The following is a 14,883-nucleotide window of genomic DNA, read 5'->3' on the forward strand; positions in this document are numbered from 1 at the left end:
GCGAGTCTAAACGGTGATTTAATCAGTGAAAGACTGCAACAGAGAAGTTGAATACGGCCCCCATGTTCATGGAAGAGCGGGGACTATCACACACTGAGGGTTATCTTCATGTGTGCTGCAGCTCCTCTTCTACTCAAAGTGCAGATTAAAGCCCTTATCTGACAAAGTGGAGTCCAAAGAGGACAGCAAGAGATAGCATATCTGTCAGTGTGTGCGCGCCACTTTTATCTGATGATCCAAGTCAGCACCCAGCCAAGCTCCACAACATGGTGGCTTGGTCATTTCTCGACGCTGCCAAGAGTGGTTACAGGAACAGAGCCCAACACGGTCCCCATTGGTGACGAGGACGTGCATCCAGAGTACCTTGGAGGACACTGGAGGACAGTCAACTCATCAGGAGGAGTCGGCTCCGCTCTCAGAAATAGGGGCCATGTATTATTGTACTGTAATCCCAAAAAGTTGCACATGAAATATTAAAAATATATGTATTTTGTGGCACCGAGTCAAGAGTCCGTGGGTCGGCAGGTCTATTCTCCACACTGACTGAGGGATTAAGAGCCCATAGGATTTGGGTGGCCTTGATTCTAAAGTGCTGCTTAATTCTGCACGTAGCTCTCACAACATACTTAATTGTACATGAGGGATAATTGAGAACCCCCCGTCCCCCCGTCCCCCCCGTCATGCCGAGCAAGCAACTTATGGGAGTGTTTGAAAGCTGTAAATGTGCCTCGTGTGTCACGCAAACACCGCCGTGCTGAGCGATGAATCACTTCCACAAAGTTACATCTTTGTCCTCAGCTGCTCCATCGGTGGCACTTCAGATGGCTTTGTCAGAGAAACACATCCAATATTAACGTGGGATTTACTTATTTAGTTATGTCTTTTTTTTAAATTTAGCTTCTTTATCACATTTTAAGATCTGGTCCACAAGCAATCAAATTATTCATATCAGCGGATGGAACCAGACCAAGGGTTTGAGGTGTAGGTCCAACAGCAGCTTTAACACTTCAGCAAACGTACAAAAAAGAAGCTGCCTGAGGTCCAGAAACCCCGTCTCCAATCAGACCAAAGTGTCAAGACACCATAAAAAATGGATTTCAGATCAATCTCTGTTACTAGCCTTCGCGATGGTCATCTAGATCATCTCAATCACCATGAAGTGCTGCTTGTGTTTCACTTTCTCCACACCCTAAGATCCACTCCCCCCGCCTTACCGTTCCATCCAGCCCGACTTGATCACATCCGTCAAGGAGCAAGGAAACGGTGATGTGTGCCTCCGCACGCGATGACAGGAAGAAAAAAAAAAAAATAGCGCTTCCTGGAATGGACCGCACTCTGCGTCTGGCGCAGGTCGGACACCCCCCCTTCTCCTCGTCTCCACTCTCCCAGCATTCCAAGCGGAATACATCACCTGCACGTGTCCGCCGAGGCCGAGGCATACATCATCCCGTCCAGACGAGCGAGAGAGCGAGAGAGAGAGAGAGACAGAGAGACAGAGAGAGAGAGAGAGAGAGAGAGAGAGAGAGAGTAGCAAACGAATGGCGCTGCCCTCTGTCCTGAACAAGTCGCCTCAAAAGAGAGAGCGAGAGTGAGGCTAAAGCCCATCATTCAAGCAAGTAAAGGCAAAGCACACGCTGAAGCACACAAGACTAAAACGGCCGCATTGATAATGCTACAAGTTGCCAGACTTTGATTTGCTTAAATAAGGCCGCACCAGGTCGTACCGAGTGACCGGCCGAGAGCTGAAGTCAAGGTGAGGCAGAGCTGGCTACTTCACAGGCGCTGGTCGTAACCATTGAGTGATGAGACGTGAGCGTTGATGGTAATACCCTCTGTTCACCCTCGACCTCCCTCTCTATAAATCCTGGCAGTGAAAAATGAGACGGCGGAGTCGACCGTGTGCTTCTGGGAAAAACAGTTCTAGTTTCCGGGATTAAGCAGATATATACATGTGACGGCCTACGTCCTTCAGCGCATACACACTAACTATAAGAAGACAACTCTGAAGGTATCTGGAAATGATCATACAGGAAAGCAAATTCCCTCTTACTTTACTTTAGCATCTAAAACTGTGAGTCTTTGTATATTTGCAGCTCAGGCGACGTCCACGGCTTCTCTTCTTTACTAAAAGTACCACCGAAAGTGGTGATCTGCCGCAGAGGGCGTCGGCTTCACTCGAACCAACGAAGCTGAGGGTGAACAGGATGAGCTTTAAATCAATAGGGCAGCCCCACGCGCCCCCAGAAGCCGGACTCGGAGTAAGTCCTTTTTGTACGACATGAGGCCGTTATGAAGAACAACAACGCCGGTTCATGTCAGATTATCCCAGTTATCCGCTTTCCTGCATTTGTTTTCATAGGCATAGGTCCAAACGTCCAACTATTATATATTATATAACTACTTTAAAGTCATATGCAAACAAGAATACTGACATTTCCTGTTCTTTTGTCTGGATCATTACAAAAGATGAACAAGGTGTTCCCAGTCACAGACTTCTGAAGAGCTGATCTCTAAACCACTGACTACACTGTGTACTGGAGACACACATATATTGCAAAATGCTTTCCTCAGCACAAACAGTTCTTGCTGGACCCCGGTGTAAACACAGTCACTGTGTGTTGGCTTCTAAAGGTCTTCACTTTCAGACAGAAACTGGCCAAATGACACACATGAATCAGCATTTAAAACACTGACCGTTCCAGCAGGATTGTGCGGTCGTGTAAATGTAATTTCTCGGCCCGCGTCGGCAGAGTGCAAACGTATAATCTGTTGTGGAGAGGTTTGCGGTTCGCCGGCCTCCTTCACTGCCTGCTGCATCATTCAGGGCCAACCGTCACCGGTTTAGTGGCCGAGCGGAGATATAAAAGGACGGCGACTGGAGAAGCCTTCCAGAAAATAAAAAGGCAGCTAAAGAGCAACGATGCACCGAGCCCGCTGGGCCCCACAGGACCGTCATTATGGGACTCTGGCCAAACAGGGCCTGCAGTTTTAGCAATGTGTACGGTGAGCAAATAAGTAGCGGCGGCAGTCTGCATGCATGCACAGGATGTCGGTGGTCATCTGACCGTCCTCTTTAATATTCACACGGTCAAGTGCCACTTTTGGCTAGAAGACGAGTTAGGCAACTAAATAAACAATACGGGGCATATGAAGGAACTCAGAGATCGAGCAACCCCCCCTCCAACGATTATCATTTTGCCCAAGCTCTGTAAAGCCTGCATCAGGTTGGCCGGCAGCCCTCTGCCAGGGGCTTTGGCCAATACTGAGGATTAAAACCCTGCAAGTCTATAAATACACCTAGTGGACCAGCGTCAGCACCCAGCCAGCCACTGCACTCACCTCGCACTGCTGGATGGCTGGCATGTGTTTTCCTCCTCTCTGCCTCTCTATTGCTTTTACTTTGTCCCTCCGTCTTTCTCCTTGTGTTCCTACCCCCCCCCCCACCAAACTCACTCTCTCAGTTCGTCACCCACTCTTCTCATTGCTCACTCTATCCATCTTGTACTCTCTCGCTTGGCAGGACCTCTTAATTGGAAACAAGCTGTGAGAGGGCTTTCAGTTGGAGGTTTAAAATTGCATCTGACCTGCCTCCTGCTGCAACTTTTCTCCTCTCCTTTGGCTGTACCACAGACTTGTGAGCACACAGTGGCTGAGTGCAGATGTCTGAGGGAGTGTGGTGGAGAGGGAAGCACAAAAAAAGGTTGACTCTACCCACCGGCTGGGGGAAAAAAAGCAGTGCGACATCACAGGTAAACAAGCACACCCCACACACTCGACCTTTAAGCTGTCAAAAGAGCATGTTAGCTCAAGATAGGAGAATTGGGCTTTCAAATATTATGCAGTGCGCAAAAAAATACACTAAAATTACAACCAAACAAGAACAATCAGACAGTGTCACGTGCAATGCCCTGTCCAAATGTAACAGATGTCTTCCCTTCAAACAACACATGTACACACAAAGTATATCAAAAGCCCATACACATTCCAAGCCAACATCTGGACAATAAACACTTCAGCGGTACACAAGAAGACAAGGCCGTTACATGGTAATTACGGCGAGAGGCCGCATTCGGTCTGTCACAACTTCCGTGTTGTCAGTGGGAGAGGATGAGAGGGATTTGTTGCACAAAGGGCCGCAGCCGGGCACCAAAACCATTACTTCCACCCAGTTAGACCTCAGACTGTCCCGTCTGACCCACAGGGCCGTACAACAGCACAATACAACCCACTCACAGTTATACACGTCCACCTGCATGGAGAGCTCAGTACTGCTGCATGCAGTCAAGTCAAATCTGAAGCTCAATCTGAAGCTATTCTTCTGATCCCTGCTTTGTGTTAGGGAGATGATACAGAGTGGAAGAAGCATCAATGCAGTGCTCCTATAGCAACTATTTTCTCAATTAGCAGCATGCTGCAGCCAGCCTGTCGTCTACAGCACAGTACGACGACAAAAAAGCAAATATTGATCTCCTTGACAACTGGCTTCCTTGACTACTGTCCCACCCACCCTCTGAGCCTCACCCCCCCCCCCCCCCCCCCCGCTTCAGCTTCAAGCCGGGCCATGGAACCAGCGTGGGTCTGGATGCGATTACTGACCGAAAATGATTCCGCTGTTGGGAACCGATGAATCAGTCCTGTCAGACATAATGTTAACTGTTTGGATTTCCCCCTAAAATAAGAGAGAACCCGACCCAGCTTTTAGTCCAAACAGACTTCATACAAACCTCTGGAGCTTCTTCCACAACAGAGAGAAATCTGAAGGGATAGAACAGGTTTGACACCAAGAGGTATAAAACCAAAGTCCAGCGGTGGTAACATTTTAGAATGGGCTATCACTCACACACACACACACACACACACACACACACACACACACACACACACACACACACACACACACACACACAGTAGCAGATGAGTCCCAAGAGCCTCAGACTGTGTTCTGTAAAATCACTGCACATTGCAAGCTATTTTTTATTTTATTTTTTTACAAGATCCGTTCCAAACAAACTTCTCATAAAAAATTTATAATATCTGGCTCAGAGATGCACTTTTGACTTTGCCACTTATATGAACACAAACCACTGGAAAATAGGTGTTGTGAAACCGTTGGTCTTTAAATTACGACCCAGTAGTTTACTGCTACTGTCGGCTTTATTCTACCTGGATACGCAGCCTTGTTTTGTATGACCGACTGAACGACTGGATCACAATGTAAGATCTGATCGTGGACTGAAATGTGTTGCAGCGTGATAAAAGTCACGGTTGAACTTTGTGTAACCATATTAGTTGGTGTCGCACTGACTTTGATGAATGTTAGGGCTCTACCAGAACTACGCATCAGTATATTCATTTGATTTAATTTAACTTAACAGGAGTTCCACATGGGGATCAAACCCGGGCCTGTCGACTGATAGCGATGTGGCTTACTGAGGCTGTACCGACTGAGAACTGCTGAGCATACTGTAGACGTGCAACGACGCTAAGCCGACGAGGGCTAGAGAGAAACCCGAAGCCCGTCTCTCCCCGTATGCTACTCAATGACAGGAGGATTAATTTCTCCTCTGGGTTGTGACTCTTATGCCACCCATCTCACTGTGTGAAATGTGAAATCACTCCCTGGCAGCGAGCTGGCAGAGAGAGAGAGAGCAGATAGCTCATGTCTTAGGAGTGATACTGGGAATGTTATTCTGCTGAGCCAACGAATGAACCTCATAAGCTGATACCTACCCACACAGGAGAATCCCCAGAGCATCAATGCTGATATTAAAACGCAAGCAGAACCCGTTTAGAAAGAAAACACCTCATTCTCAGTGTAATCCATGTCGCACGCAGGTTTCATATCAGACCCCTTAACACACATTGAAATCTGTTACCCAAACTGAACAACTAGATAAAAGGGTCGACAAGGGGGTCAAGCACAACGGGCCCCCAAATCAACGGAGGGGTCACGGAGGACACGGGTTGGGGCCGGGGCATTCCTGGCTCATGCGGTTGGGTTGGTCGGGGAAATGACTGAGCAAACAGGGGCCCGAGTGGCTTCCCCTCACTGGCACCAGCGCTTTGTCCCCGCTAATCCACCCCGAAGAGACGCAGTCAAACACCCAGCGCCACACAGCCACCAGAGACAACACGGCACAGTCTGGGGGGACGCGGCGTGAATCCCACTGGTCAGAGTAGGGGGGGGGGGACGGACGGACAGGACAGACGCCAGTTTGCTCGTCAGATCTGGGCACAGAAAACAAGCGTGGCTTAACTGTAGTACAGGGCGGTGACCACGGAGCAACTTTTTTTGAGGCAATGGAGCTGTGCAATATTGCCTTGTGGAGGAACGGGGGACTACTGGCGAATGAATAACCGCTCGGCTTGTTAAGAGTTGTAGCAAATCAGCCGTTAGCTATCTGTGAGCGTCACCATAACTGGTAGCTGAGTGTGGGCAGGCTGTCGACAGATGGAGATATCAACTGAATCACATTAATACAGGAATCTACTGAGCTGTGCCTCGTGATGTGTAATTCGGGAAATAAAGTCATATGATATGAGGACTCTTTAAAAGTAACAAATTATTTGTGTCCACTGAAGCGTTTCTAATCACTGTTGAGAAAATCAGATGTGCAAAATGAAGAGGGATTAGATCGGGGGAACAGATAGATAGTCCTCAGACAGAGTAAATAGTCTCATCATTATGACAAAGGGAAACAGACCCATACTCCAACCGGATGGCGTGAACTGAGACAATCAACCGGATTGTACTTACTTGTCATACTCCGCGTTGTCTTTATCGCAGCGTGCGTCTTTGTGCCTCTGCCAGTCCTTGCCGTGCTTACAGGTGGTGAGGAGGACCACGTCCTCCGAGTTATGGACGTGATATAAAGCGTTCCTGGTGTCTGAACCTATACCGGTTAGGTACCTCTTCCCCTTGAAAACAAGCACGTACTTCCTAAAAGGGGGGATGGTGTTATGTTTCAAGTAGCCCCTTTCCCCTCCCGTCCTGGGGTGTTCTTTAGAGAACAGAGGGATGGAGACGTCAAAGCCGGGCCTGAAGTTCTCGGTGCTGATGCTGGCCTTGGCCAGCATGGCGAGGCCGATGTCGAAGCCCAGGTCTTCCGTGTAGTCCGGCCAGGTGCCCGAGTACAAGTTGAAGATGATGTGGTTTTTGCCCCCGTTCCACAGATGAAGGCTCTGGACTTTTACTTTCAGGTTGTGCACATACTGGGGCGAAAGCTGGTCCCGGTCCAGAGTGTCCAAACTCAGGACGAACAGGCATGCCTGTCCCGGGTCAGGCGTGTAGAACATGGATCCTTCGATAGAGGACAGGATGTTCTGGTAACTCTCCGACATCTTCTCCCCTTTCTGCTGCGGGTAGACGTACACTTTAAATCCGTTCTTCTCACACAGGGAGAAGTCAAAGCAGGACTCCATTCTGCAGCGTTTCCCGCTGAGAAAACCCGAGTTGGCGTCCCTCTTCTGTCTGGGGGATATGTGTTCATCGTGATCGTCGCTCCGGTCTCGCTCCCAGGTGCTGAAGGGCTGCAGGGACCCCGGGAAGTGACGCCACCGCGCCCCGGGACGGTAACCGGTGAGGCTGCGGTCATCGCGCCGGCTGGGACCCCCCCGGGACAGCGGGACTTGTATGCCCCCAAAACAAAACAGCAGAATGAGACACAGGCCGGCGGAGAACAGAGTTAAGTACCGTTTTTTGGCCTGCATGTGTCCTCCGATCTGAGATAAGATGTCTGGCGATAAATCCGAGAAGTCTGCAAGTTTTGGGTTTCACCACCTCCTGCGGGAGCGCTCCTCCGCCATCTTCCCACGGGCTGCAAGGGTCGCGCGCTCACTTCTCCCACCTCCTGCTTCGGATGCCTTTCACAAGTCCGGGACCTGGTCCAAAGCATGTGGGCGATTTATAATGTTCACCCAACCTCGCCTCCTCCTCGTCAGCAGTTGTATCGACTAAGTGACATCAGCTTCTCGTGCACAACAGGGACTCGATCCACTTAGAAACGGGGATCTAACGTTAAAGTGGCACCCCACTCTCCTTTGTATACCATCACCTACACTGTGCTACACAACGCTAACCGTTACCAGTGTTGAGCTAACTAGAACCATGAAGTAACTGACAACACTGCACAGAAAGAGTGCGTTACAAACTCCTGGAGTAGTGTTAAAGCAGCAGTGTGTACCAGACTTGTTGACTGGGCAGTTAACTATTGTCCCTTCTGGAAATTAGCAACCAAGCGGGCACTGGAGCCCTGAACATTCAACATACCCGGCTCGAGACGTCCGCACGGTTCTTTCGCTTAACGTACCGAAAGATACAAACATATCGTTGCTGCCGTTTGCTGAATCTACACCGCAAGTCTCTCCATCCGATTTAGCTAGCTAGCACGCTAACAGACTAGGCTAATTTCTGAAAACATTCCCAGTTAGCCTGTTAGCTAAGCGGCTGCATCAAAGTAGCGTTGACGCTGGTTGGAAGTAAAGTCAGGCAGCCACTCGTGTCTTCGTCCTCTGAAACAAGGCTTCTTCATTCGTCCACAACGCGTTCTTCGCTCTCCCCACGAAGCCGACAGGCTAATGTCTCCCCGGTCGTGTGAAGTGTTGGAGCGGTGGCTCATATACACACACACACACACACACACACACACGCGCGCACACACATACACAACAACAAGAGCTACTGTGGAGACTGCAAGCCAAGCAGAGCCCGGACAGCAGTCCCAGCAGAACGACTGATGATGATGATGATGATGATGTGACGTTGTTCCACGGCGCTCGGCGCGTTTCCATTGGCTCGCGTCACACCCGAGGCGGGCGGGGCTTCCTGCGCACCCATTCACATCCAGAGAGGGAGAGGAAGAATAGTCCCCGCACTGATTCACCACAGGGAATTACGAGCGGAGGTTTGTGGTTTGCCTATTGAACCGTGTTAGGCCATATGAGAAATTAAGTGTTCTTGAATTAATTTTTTAAGTATTAAATAACTTCAACAGTCATTAAAATCTCCCCTCGAGGTCCATTTATTGGCAGCTTTGGAGCTTTAGTTCGTCATTAGCAGATTACGTTTGCGCACTTCTAGCAATGCTTTTTCTTTTAGCACTTGAAGGACTTCTCGTGCATGTTGGCAAGTTTAAGATGGCTGTCGTAGTTTTTCTAAGGTCAAGAATTAACTCTGAAATAAATAACAACGTTATTATCGCTGCAAATTCAGTTGCTCTTGGATTATTATAAGCAAATTCAGCAAATGCCTATTAGGACACTTTTAGGCAAGCATTACGGTTGCCTTTTACTGTTCATATAAGGTGTGTGTGTATTGGCTGACATAGTGCATAATTAATGGTATCTAGCTTAACATACTGTATTCCAATGCTTGTTGTTTGTGGTTTTGTTTAACCATAAAGGCAGATGACTATTAGCAGTTGCAGCACTACCCTTCGCTGCACTGTTACCATAAATTATCCCGGCAGAGGCTGGTGGACAGAGACCATGCTTCGAAGAGATTTAGGGTTCAGGTCCCCGTATTAACGAGGGATCCCGCAGCTGAGAGATTGGCTATATGTTTTGAACGAAAACCGAGATATCTGCAATATTTAGGAGTCCTGGTTCTTCATCAACATGTCTTTGTCCTGCTGATGTACCCGTGAGCAAAATGCTGGATCCCTGAGTCATACCAGCGCTGACCTCTGACCCTTCCGTTGGGAGACATTAGCAACAAGAGAAATGAACAATTTTCTGCCTCAATAGAAAAAGACTATAATTAAAAAACACTATAAGACTGAGTTTGCCCGGAGAGGAAATGCACCAGTGATGAGGACCAGCAGGACAATGGCACCACAGTGCATTAGCCAGGTCTTTTCTGGCATGTAGTAAGCCATGATGTGTTTTCACAGCTGCTGTGGTCTGAAAGACTACAAGTGATTTTGCAGAAGCGGGGAAAGAGCAAGGAGGAATGTGAAGCTGCGTTCCTCAGGAGCTGTGGACCAGCTCTCTGCACTGCCTCAGTTCCCCATGGACCACTGATCAAAGACAGGGAGGCATATGACGGCCACCTCCTCATTCTCTACCTCCTCCTTTTCTCCTTTGTCTCCCCTCTCTCACCCCATTTCTGCCTTTTCCCTCTCCTACTCTCTACCGTCCCCTCTGCTGCTCTCTCTCTGACATTCTTTCAACCTCTTCTCTTTCATCCCCTTAACTAATTTACGATGGGGTGTGGTGGTGTGTGTGTGGGTGTGTGTGTGTGGGGGTGCCACTGGTGACTGATGTGTGTATAGATGGATGTTCCTCAGCTTTTGCCAGTAGAATGATCAGATGCGCTTTGTTTATATGTCACTGAATTTTAATTCACGCTCTTTAAAGTGGCCCGTCCATGCGTAACTGTGACAGTCCTTCACTTTACAGACTGGATTTTATTTGTTGCACTTCCAGTCGGCCTTTTTTGGATGCCTCACTTCAAAACCAACAAATGACAGTGTAACGACAAATCAACAACGATGTAGGATCCAAGGGAAAAAAACAAAAAACATCTGTGTCTGCTTTTGCCTGGCTATTATCTGCAGCTTAATGAGACTGTGGAGATGCGGTCTCCCTGCTGTTGCATTGTGTTTGCTGAGCTGAGCACTGGCCAGATTTAGAGCAGCAGGGTGACTTAGCCAGAGCAGCACTCCCACTGTGTAACACACGCAACCATGCCAATATCTAATTTGGATGCACCCAGGTCAGCATAGTTTTCCCAGCCAGCCGGCGAGTCAGCCAGCCGAGCAACTGAACAGCCAAATGGAGATTTATAAGCACATTTTGAGGTCGTCAACTTTTGTTAATATCTGTAATGCGGTGCAGATTCAAAAAATTCCACTCGCACTAATATATATGCGTGATATTTGCAAGAGCCGTGCAGACATATGCACACATGCAGGCACACACGTTGTGGATGTGTGAATGCTGTGTATGTGTGAGGCTCTTTCATGTAGAGCACAGCCTTGGATGTGGTAATTCAATGTCTCCTCCCGAGTCCTGGCCGACAGCCTCGGTGAGGAGCCTCATCCGTCTTTGTTGACGCTGAAATGCACAAATCAAATCCGAGTGTAACAGGACTAAGAGTGAAATGAAAGGCTCACGTGACAAATGGAATTGCCAGCGTCTTGATGTGCAGAGGGCCGGTGGGATCACCCTCAAGGTTCTAATTGGAGAGTGACACCTCTGCTCGAGTGGGAGTGAGTCGTGGAGATGGATATTTCCACCTACTGTCGCCCCAAACAGAGTTCTTAGTAAAGGAACAGATATTTTGGAAAATGTGCTTATTCACTTTCATGAATATGAAATGAGAAGATCATCACTGTCGTGTTTGTGCATTAAATATGAGGTTGCAGCAGCCAGTTAGCTTAGCTTAACCAATTAGCTCAATTCAGCAACCCCCCCATAACTTCTGGTTCTAACACTTTATGTCGGCGGCCTACAGATCAAACAAACTACGTTGTGTTGTTCAGTTTGGACAGAGCCAGGCTATTCGCTTCCCTCTGATTCCAGTTGTCGTGTGACGCTAACCAGCGCCACACTCAACAGACGGTATGAGAGTGGTACGATCAAGCATGCTAACATTTGCTAATTCAAATGGATTGTCATTACACAACACAGGGTTGCAGACAAGAAAAAAAACATGACAAGCAAGAAAAAAACAGAAGCGCATATACCTGTAGAGCAGCTTTTCCAAGTTGCATCATGTTTTGTAGACAGCAGCAACAAAACAATTCTCTGGGCAACGTCAACAACATTCGACAGAAGGGAAACAGTGAATTCTTGACTCGTCTGCTACTGTTCCCAGCAATAACTCCTGTGACACAGTCATAAGGACCTGTCACGTACAATTGAGCGGCAGCACTAAAAAGCTCCCACCCTCTAATGACCTTGTTAAATCCTTCTTGGAAATGAAAAGAAGGCAAAGACAAGTGAAACAGAACTTTAGTTCATTTCATTTTTTTTCATTTGCACCCAGTAGTTTTGTTAAAATACTGATTCATTCCATTCACGATCCCCCAGACAAAAGGGACAGAGACATCTATCAATCAGCTGTTGTTTTATGTAAAGACAACTGACAGTTTGCATCATCGACGTGTTATTCAGAAACCAAACTGAGTCCAAACAGTCTGCAGGAGATTAATGAGTTGTGTTGTATTCCGCTTTCCTATTTTTCTTCATCTTCTACTTTCTCTGTACTTACATTAAAAAAAAAGCACTTGTGAGTAGGCGCATTGGTGCGTACACACAATATGCTCACCACCTTGTGTGCACGGCAACGTGTGTGTGTGTGTGTGTGTGTGTGTGTGTGTGTGTGTGTGTGTGTGTGTGTGCTGGAACATCTCAATCACAGAGCAGAGCTCTGGTTCAATTACACATGCAATAACTTTTAGGTCTCCGTAGGCCCAGAAGCCATTTGTATGCTAATAGGTATGGCAGCAGTAATGACCTGCAATAAAAATACATCTGCTGCTTGATCAAATCCGATATCAGAACATTACCACAATCAGTCTTTTCTATTTGTCCTGAAACCACTTGTTAGACTGGAAACTGCTTGTGGGAAGTGTTTTGGCATCTCGCATCGGTGATGTAATAACCCTTTCCCTTGGCCTTTGCTGCGTCTCTCCGCAGTGAGAGGAAGTGTTGTATCTGTGTTTTAGCTGTGCATTCTGGGATGGAAATTGAAGAAAGTGGACAATTTACATGGGTGAAAATAACACATTTATCTTAAAGGGCTGTAAAATGTGAACAACGTGGCGACGTTGGTGGACATTCATGTTTCCTTCAGGACCTTTCTGACCAGATACCTGCAAGACGAGTGAGATTCTCATCAGCAGAACATTTTGGCACGCTAACACGCTAGACTAGAATGACCATGGCACACTTGCTTAACATCAGCATGTTGACATTGTCTCTGTCAGCCTGTTGGCCCGCTGTTGTTAGCTTTTAGCATAATGAGGTCGGAGGCTCTTTGTTAAAACGAAAATCAACGCGTGGCCGTAACATTTGTTCCTCTTGAGTTATGCGTCGTATAAATGTCAACGCTCTGAGCACGTCGTTTATGGGGCGCCGCTTGATATGCACTCGTGCATGTACTGTTCAACATAAAAGAGCGTAATTAAATTCATATAACGGCATCAAAAGAAAACACAACAAAGTTAATCACATAAGCGTTATTAAATACCAGCCGTACATGGCAGCTAATTTTAGCGGTAATTAGATTTGATGCACGTCTGTGAAATATTTGCAGAGACGGGCAGGCGGGGTGTGTATCCCGTCGTATTCCAATGAGAGGAGCAGATCTCACTTCAAGGGCCTGAAAAAAGATCAATGAGGAGGAATAGCAGTGGGACCGGACTACAAATTGAGCAGCCTTTAATCACCTCACACGGTTCACAGCGGTGTGAAAGTTCCCGCCATGAAAAGCTTTAATCACTAGCCAAGCTGAATGGAGTCAACTCGCTGCTAATAAAGGGCACACAGGGCCTGAGGGGGACACATGTACGCAGGCGTGTACGTTTACTAACGCGCCTATACACACCTTGTGTTATAGATGCACACGCGGGACTTTAATGCATCCAATTGCAGCTGCTGAATAATGATCATAACATCCCGTTTATAAACCTCAGAGTCACTTGAACATGTTATCTAAAGGGGAGTTTGTTAGCACATTAGGAAGCTCACAGGTACGAGGCAATCATCATTTGTCAGCCAATTCAAGGGTTTAACTGGAGAACGATAAGTACCCCAGGCAACTGTGAGCGGCCGCCGGGCTACTCGGGGAGCGAGACCTGGGCTCCATCAATGCTCTTAATGGTTAGAGACACGAGGGTCATTTGGTCACCCTTTAGTCGATGGCTAAATGAATACAAGGTGCGTTCGGATTAGCGCTCTTTGGGATAAGATTGCACCGTTGCAGCGTATATGCATTTGATTCATCACAACCAATCTAGCATTTCACAACAGAAGCAATTCTCAAGTGAGATTCTTCACAGACCAATCAAGATAACAAGTCGAGAGGACCCTTAAGGCACCAGCAGGTTAATAAAATAAGACCTCATTAGTGAAAAGCTATCACGATGCTTCCCAGGAAGCCCATAGAGCTGACCCAGGTGCTGCTGAGAATGTGACCTTGGTGTGATGGTAAACGGGTAATAAATCCCGCGGCCACAGGGACACAGTGTGTAGTTTGTGGACAGGCGGGTCAATGAGGAGGCGAGGATTTAAAGTGCACCTGTCCGTCTTCCTCCCTCCTCCTCACTATGAAATGCATTGAAGTAATGGCGCTCCAGTGGCTTCGGCGAGATAAGAAGCACGTTATTCAGGACGTTAAGCGCAGCTCACCTTGCCATATGTCACACCCTCCGTCAATCACCGCTCTGAATAAAGTGTTATGAGGATAAAAAAAGAGAGAGGCATTTGCATATCAAAGATAAAATGCAATTAAAACAACGCAGCGGTGTTGCATCAAACGATGTTCACCACATGAAGAGAACGATCTGTCACACAGACACACCACCCGGTTCAGGACTGTGACGGACCCTCGCTCCGCCACACAGGTCAAACAAACAGCTCCCTCCACATGACCGTTATTAACCTCTGGCTCACACTGCTTAAAGGACGTGCCTGCCAGCGTGTTAGACGTATTGGCACTAAAAGTCCAATTCAATCAGAATTTTGAAGGAAACATGAGGGCTTGTGCTTATTCATCCACGGTGACCACGTGTTGGCTGTCAGTGTCTGCGGCCCTGTCAGACACCACGGCGGGTATTCTCAAGCAAGGTTCATTATTCCTCCAGCCAAATAGATTTTCATGGTATGGATGACGGTGAATAATGAGGGGCTTGCTTTTTAAGGGGACACTAAAGTCCC

General features: G+C 47.7%; 1 protein-coding gene across 1 annotated transcript in view; it reads right to left on the reverse strand.

Moving 5' to 3' along the window:
• LOC137890907 (exostosin-1a-like) overlaps nt 1-8,707 on the reverse strand; it is a 28,224-nt gene extending 19,517 nt beyond the window's left edge. The window contains exon 1 of the mRNA XM_068735245.1: nt 6,758-8,707. Within this exon, the coding sequence (XP_068591346.1) occupies nt 6,758-7,710 (953 nt within the window). The 5' untranslated portion in view covers nt 7,711-8,707. The remainder of the gene's footprint in view (nt 1-6,757) is intronic.
• Between the last annotated feature and the right edge of the window lie 6,176 nt (nt 8,708-14,883).

This window comes from Cebidichthys violaceus, unplaced genomic scaffold (genome assembly GCF_023349555.1).
Source record: "Cebidichthys violaceus isolate CVI_PGR_0920_01 unplaced genomic scaffold, fCebVio1.0.p SCAF_7, whole genome shotgun sequence".
Lineage (NCBI taxonomy): Eukaryota > Metazoa > Chordata > Actinopteri > Perciformes > Stichaeidae > Cebidichthys > Cebidichthys violaceus.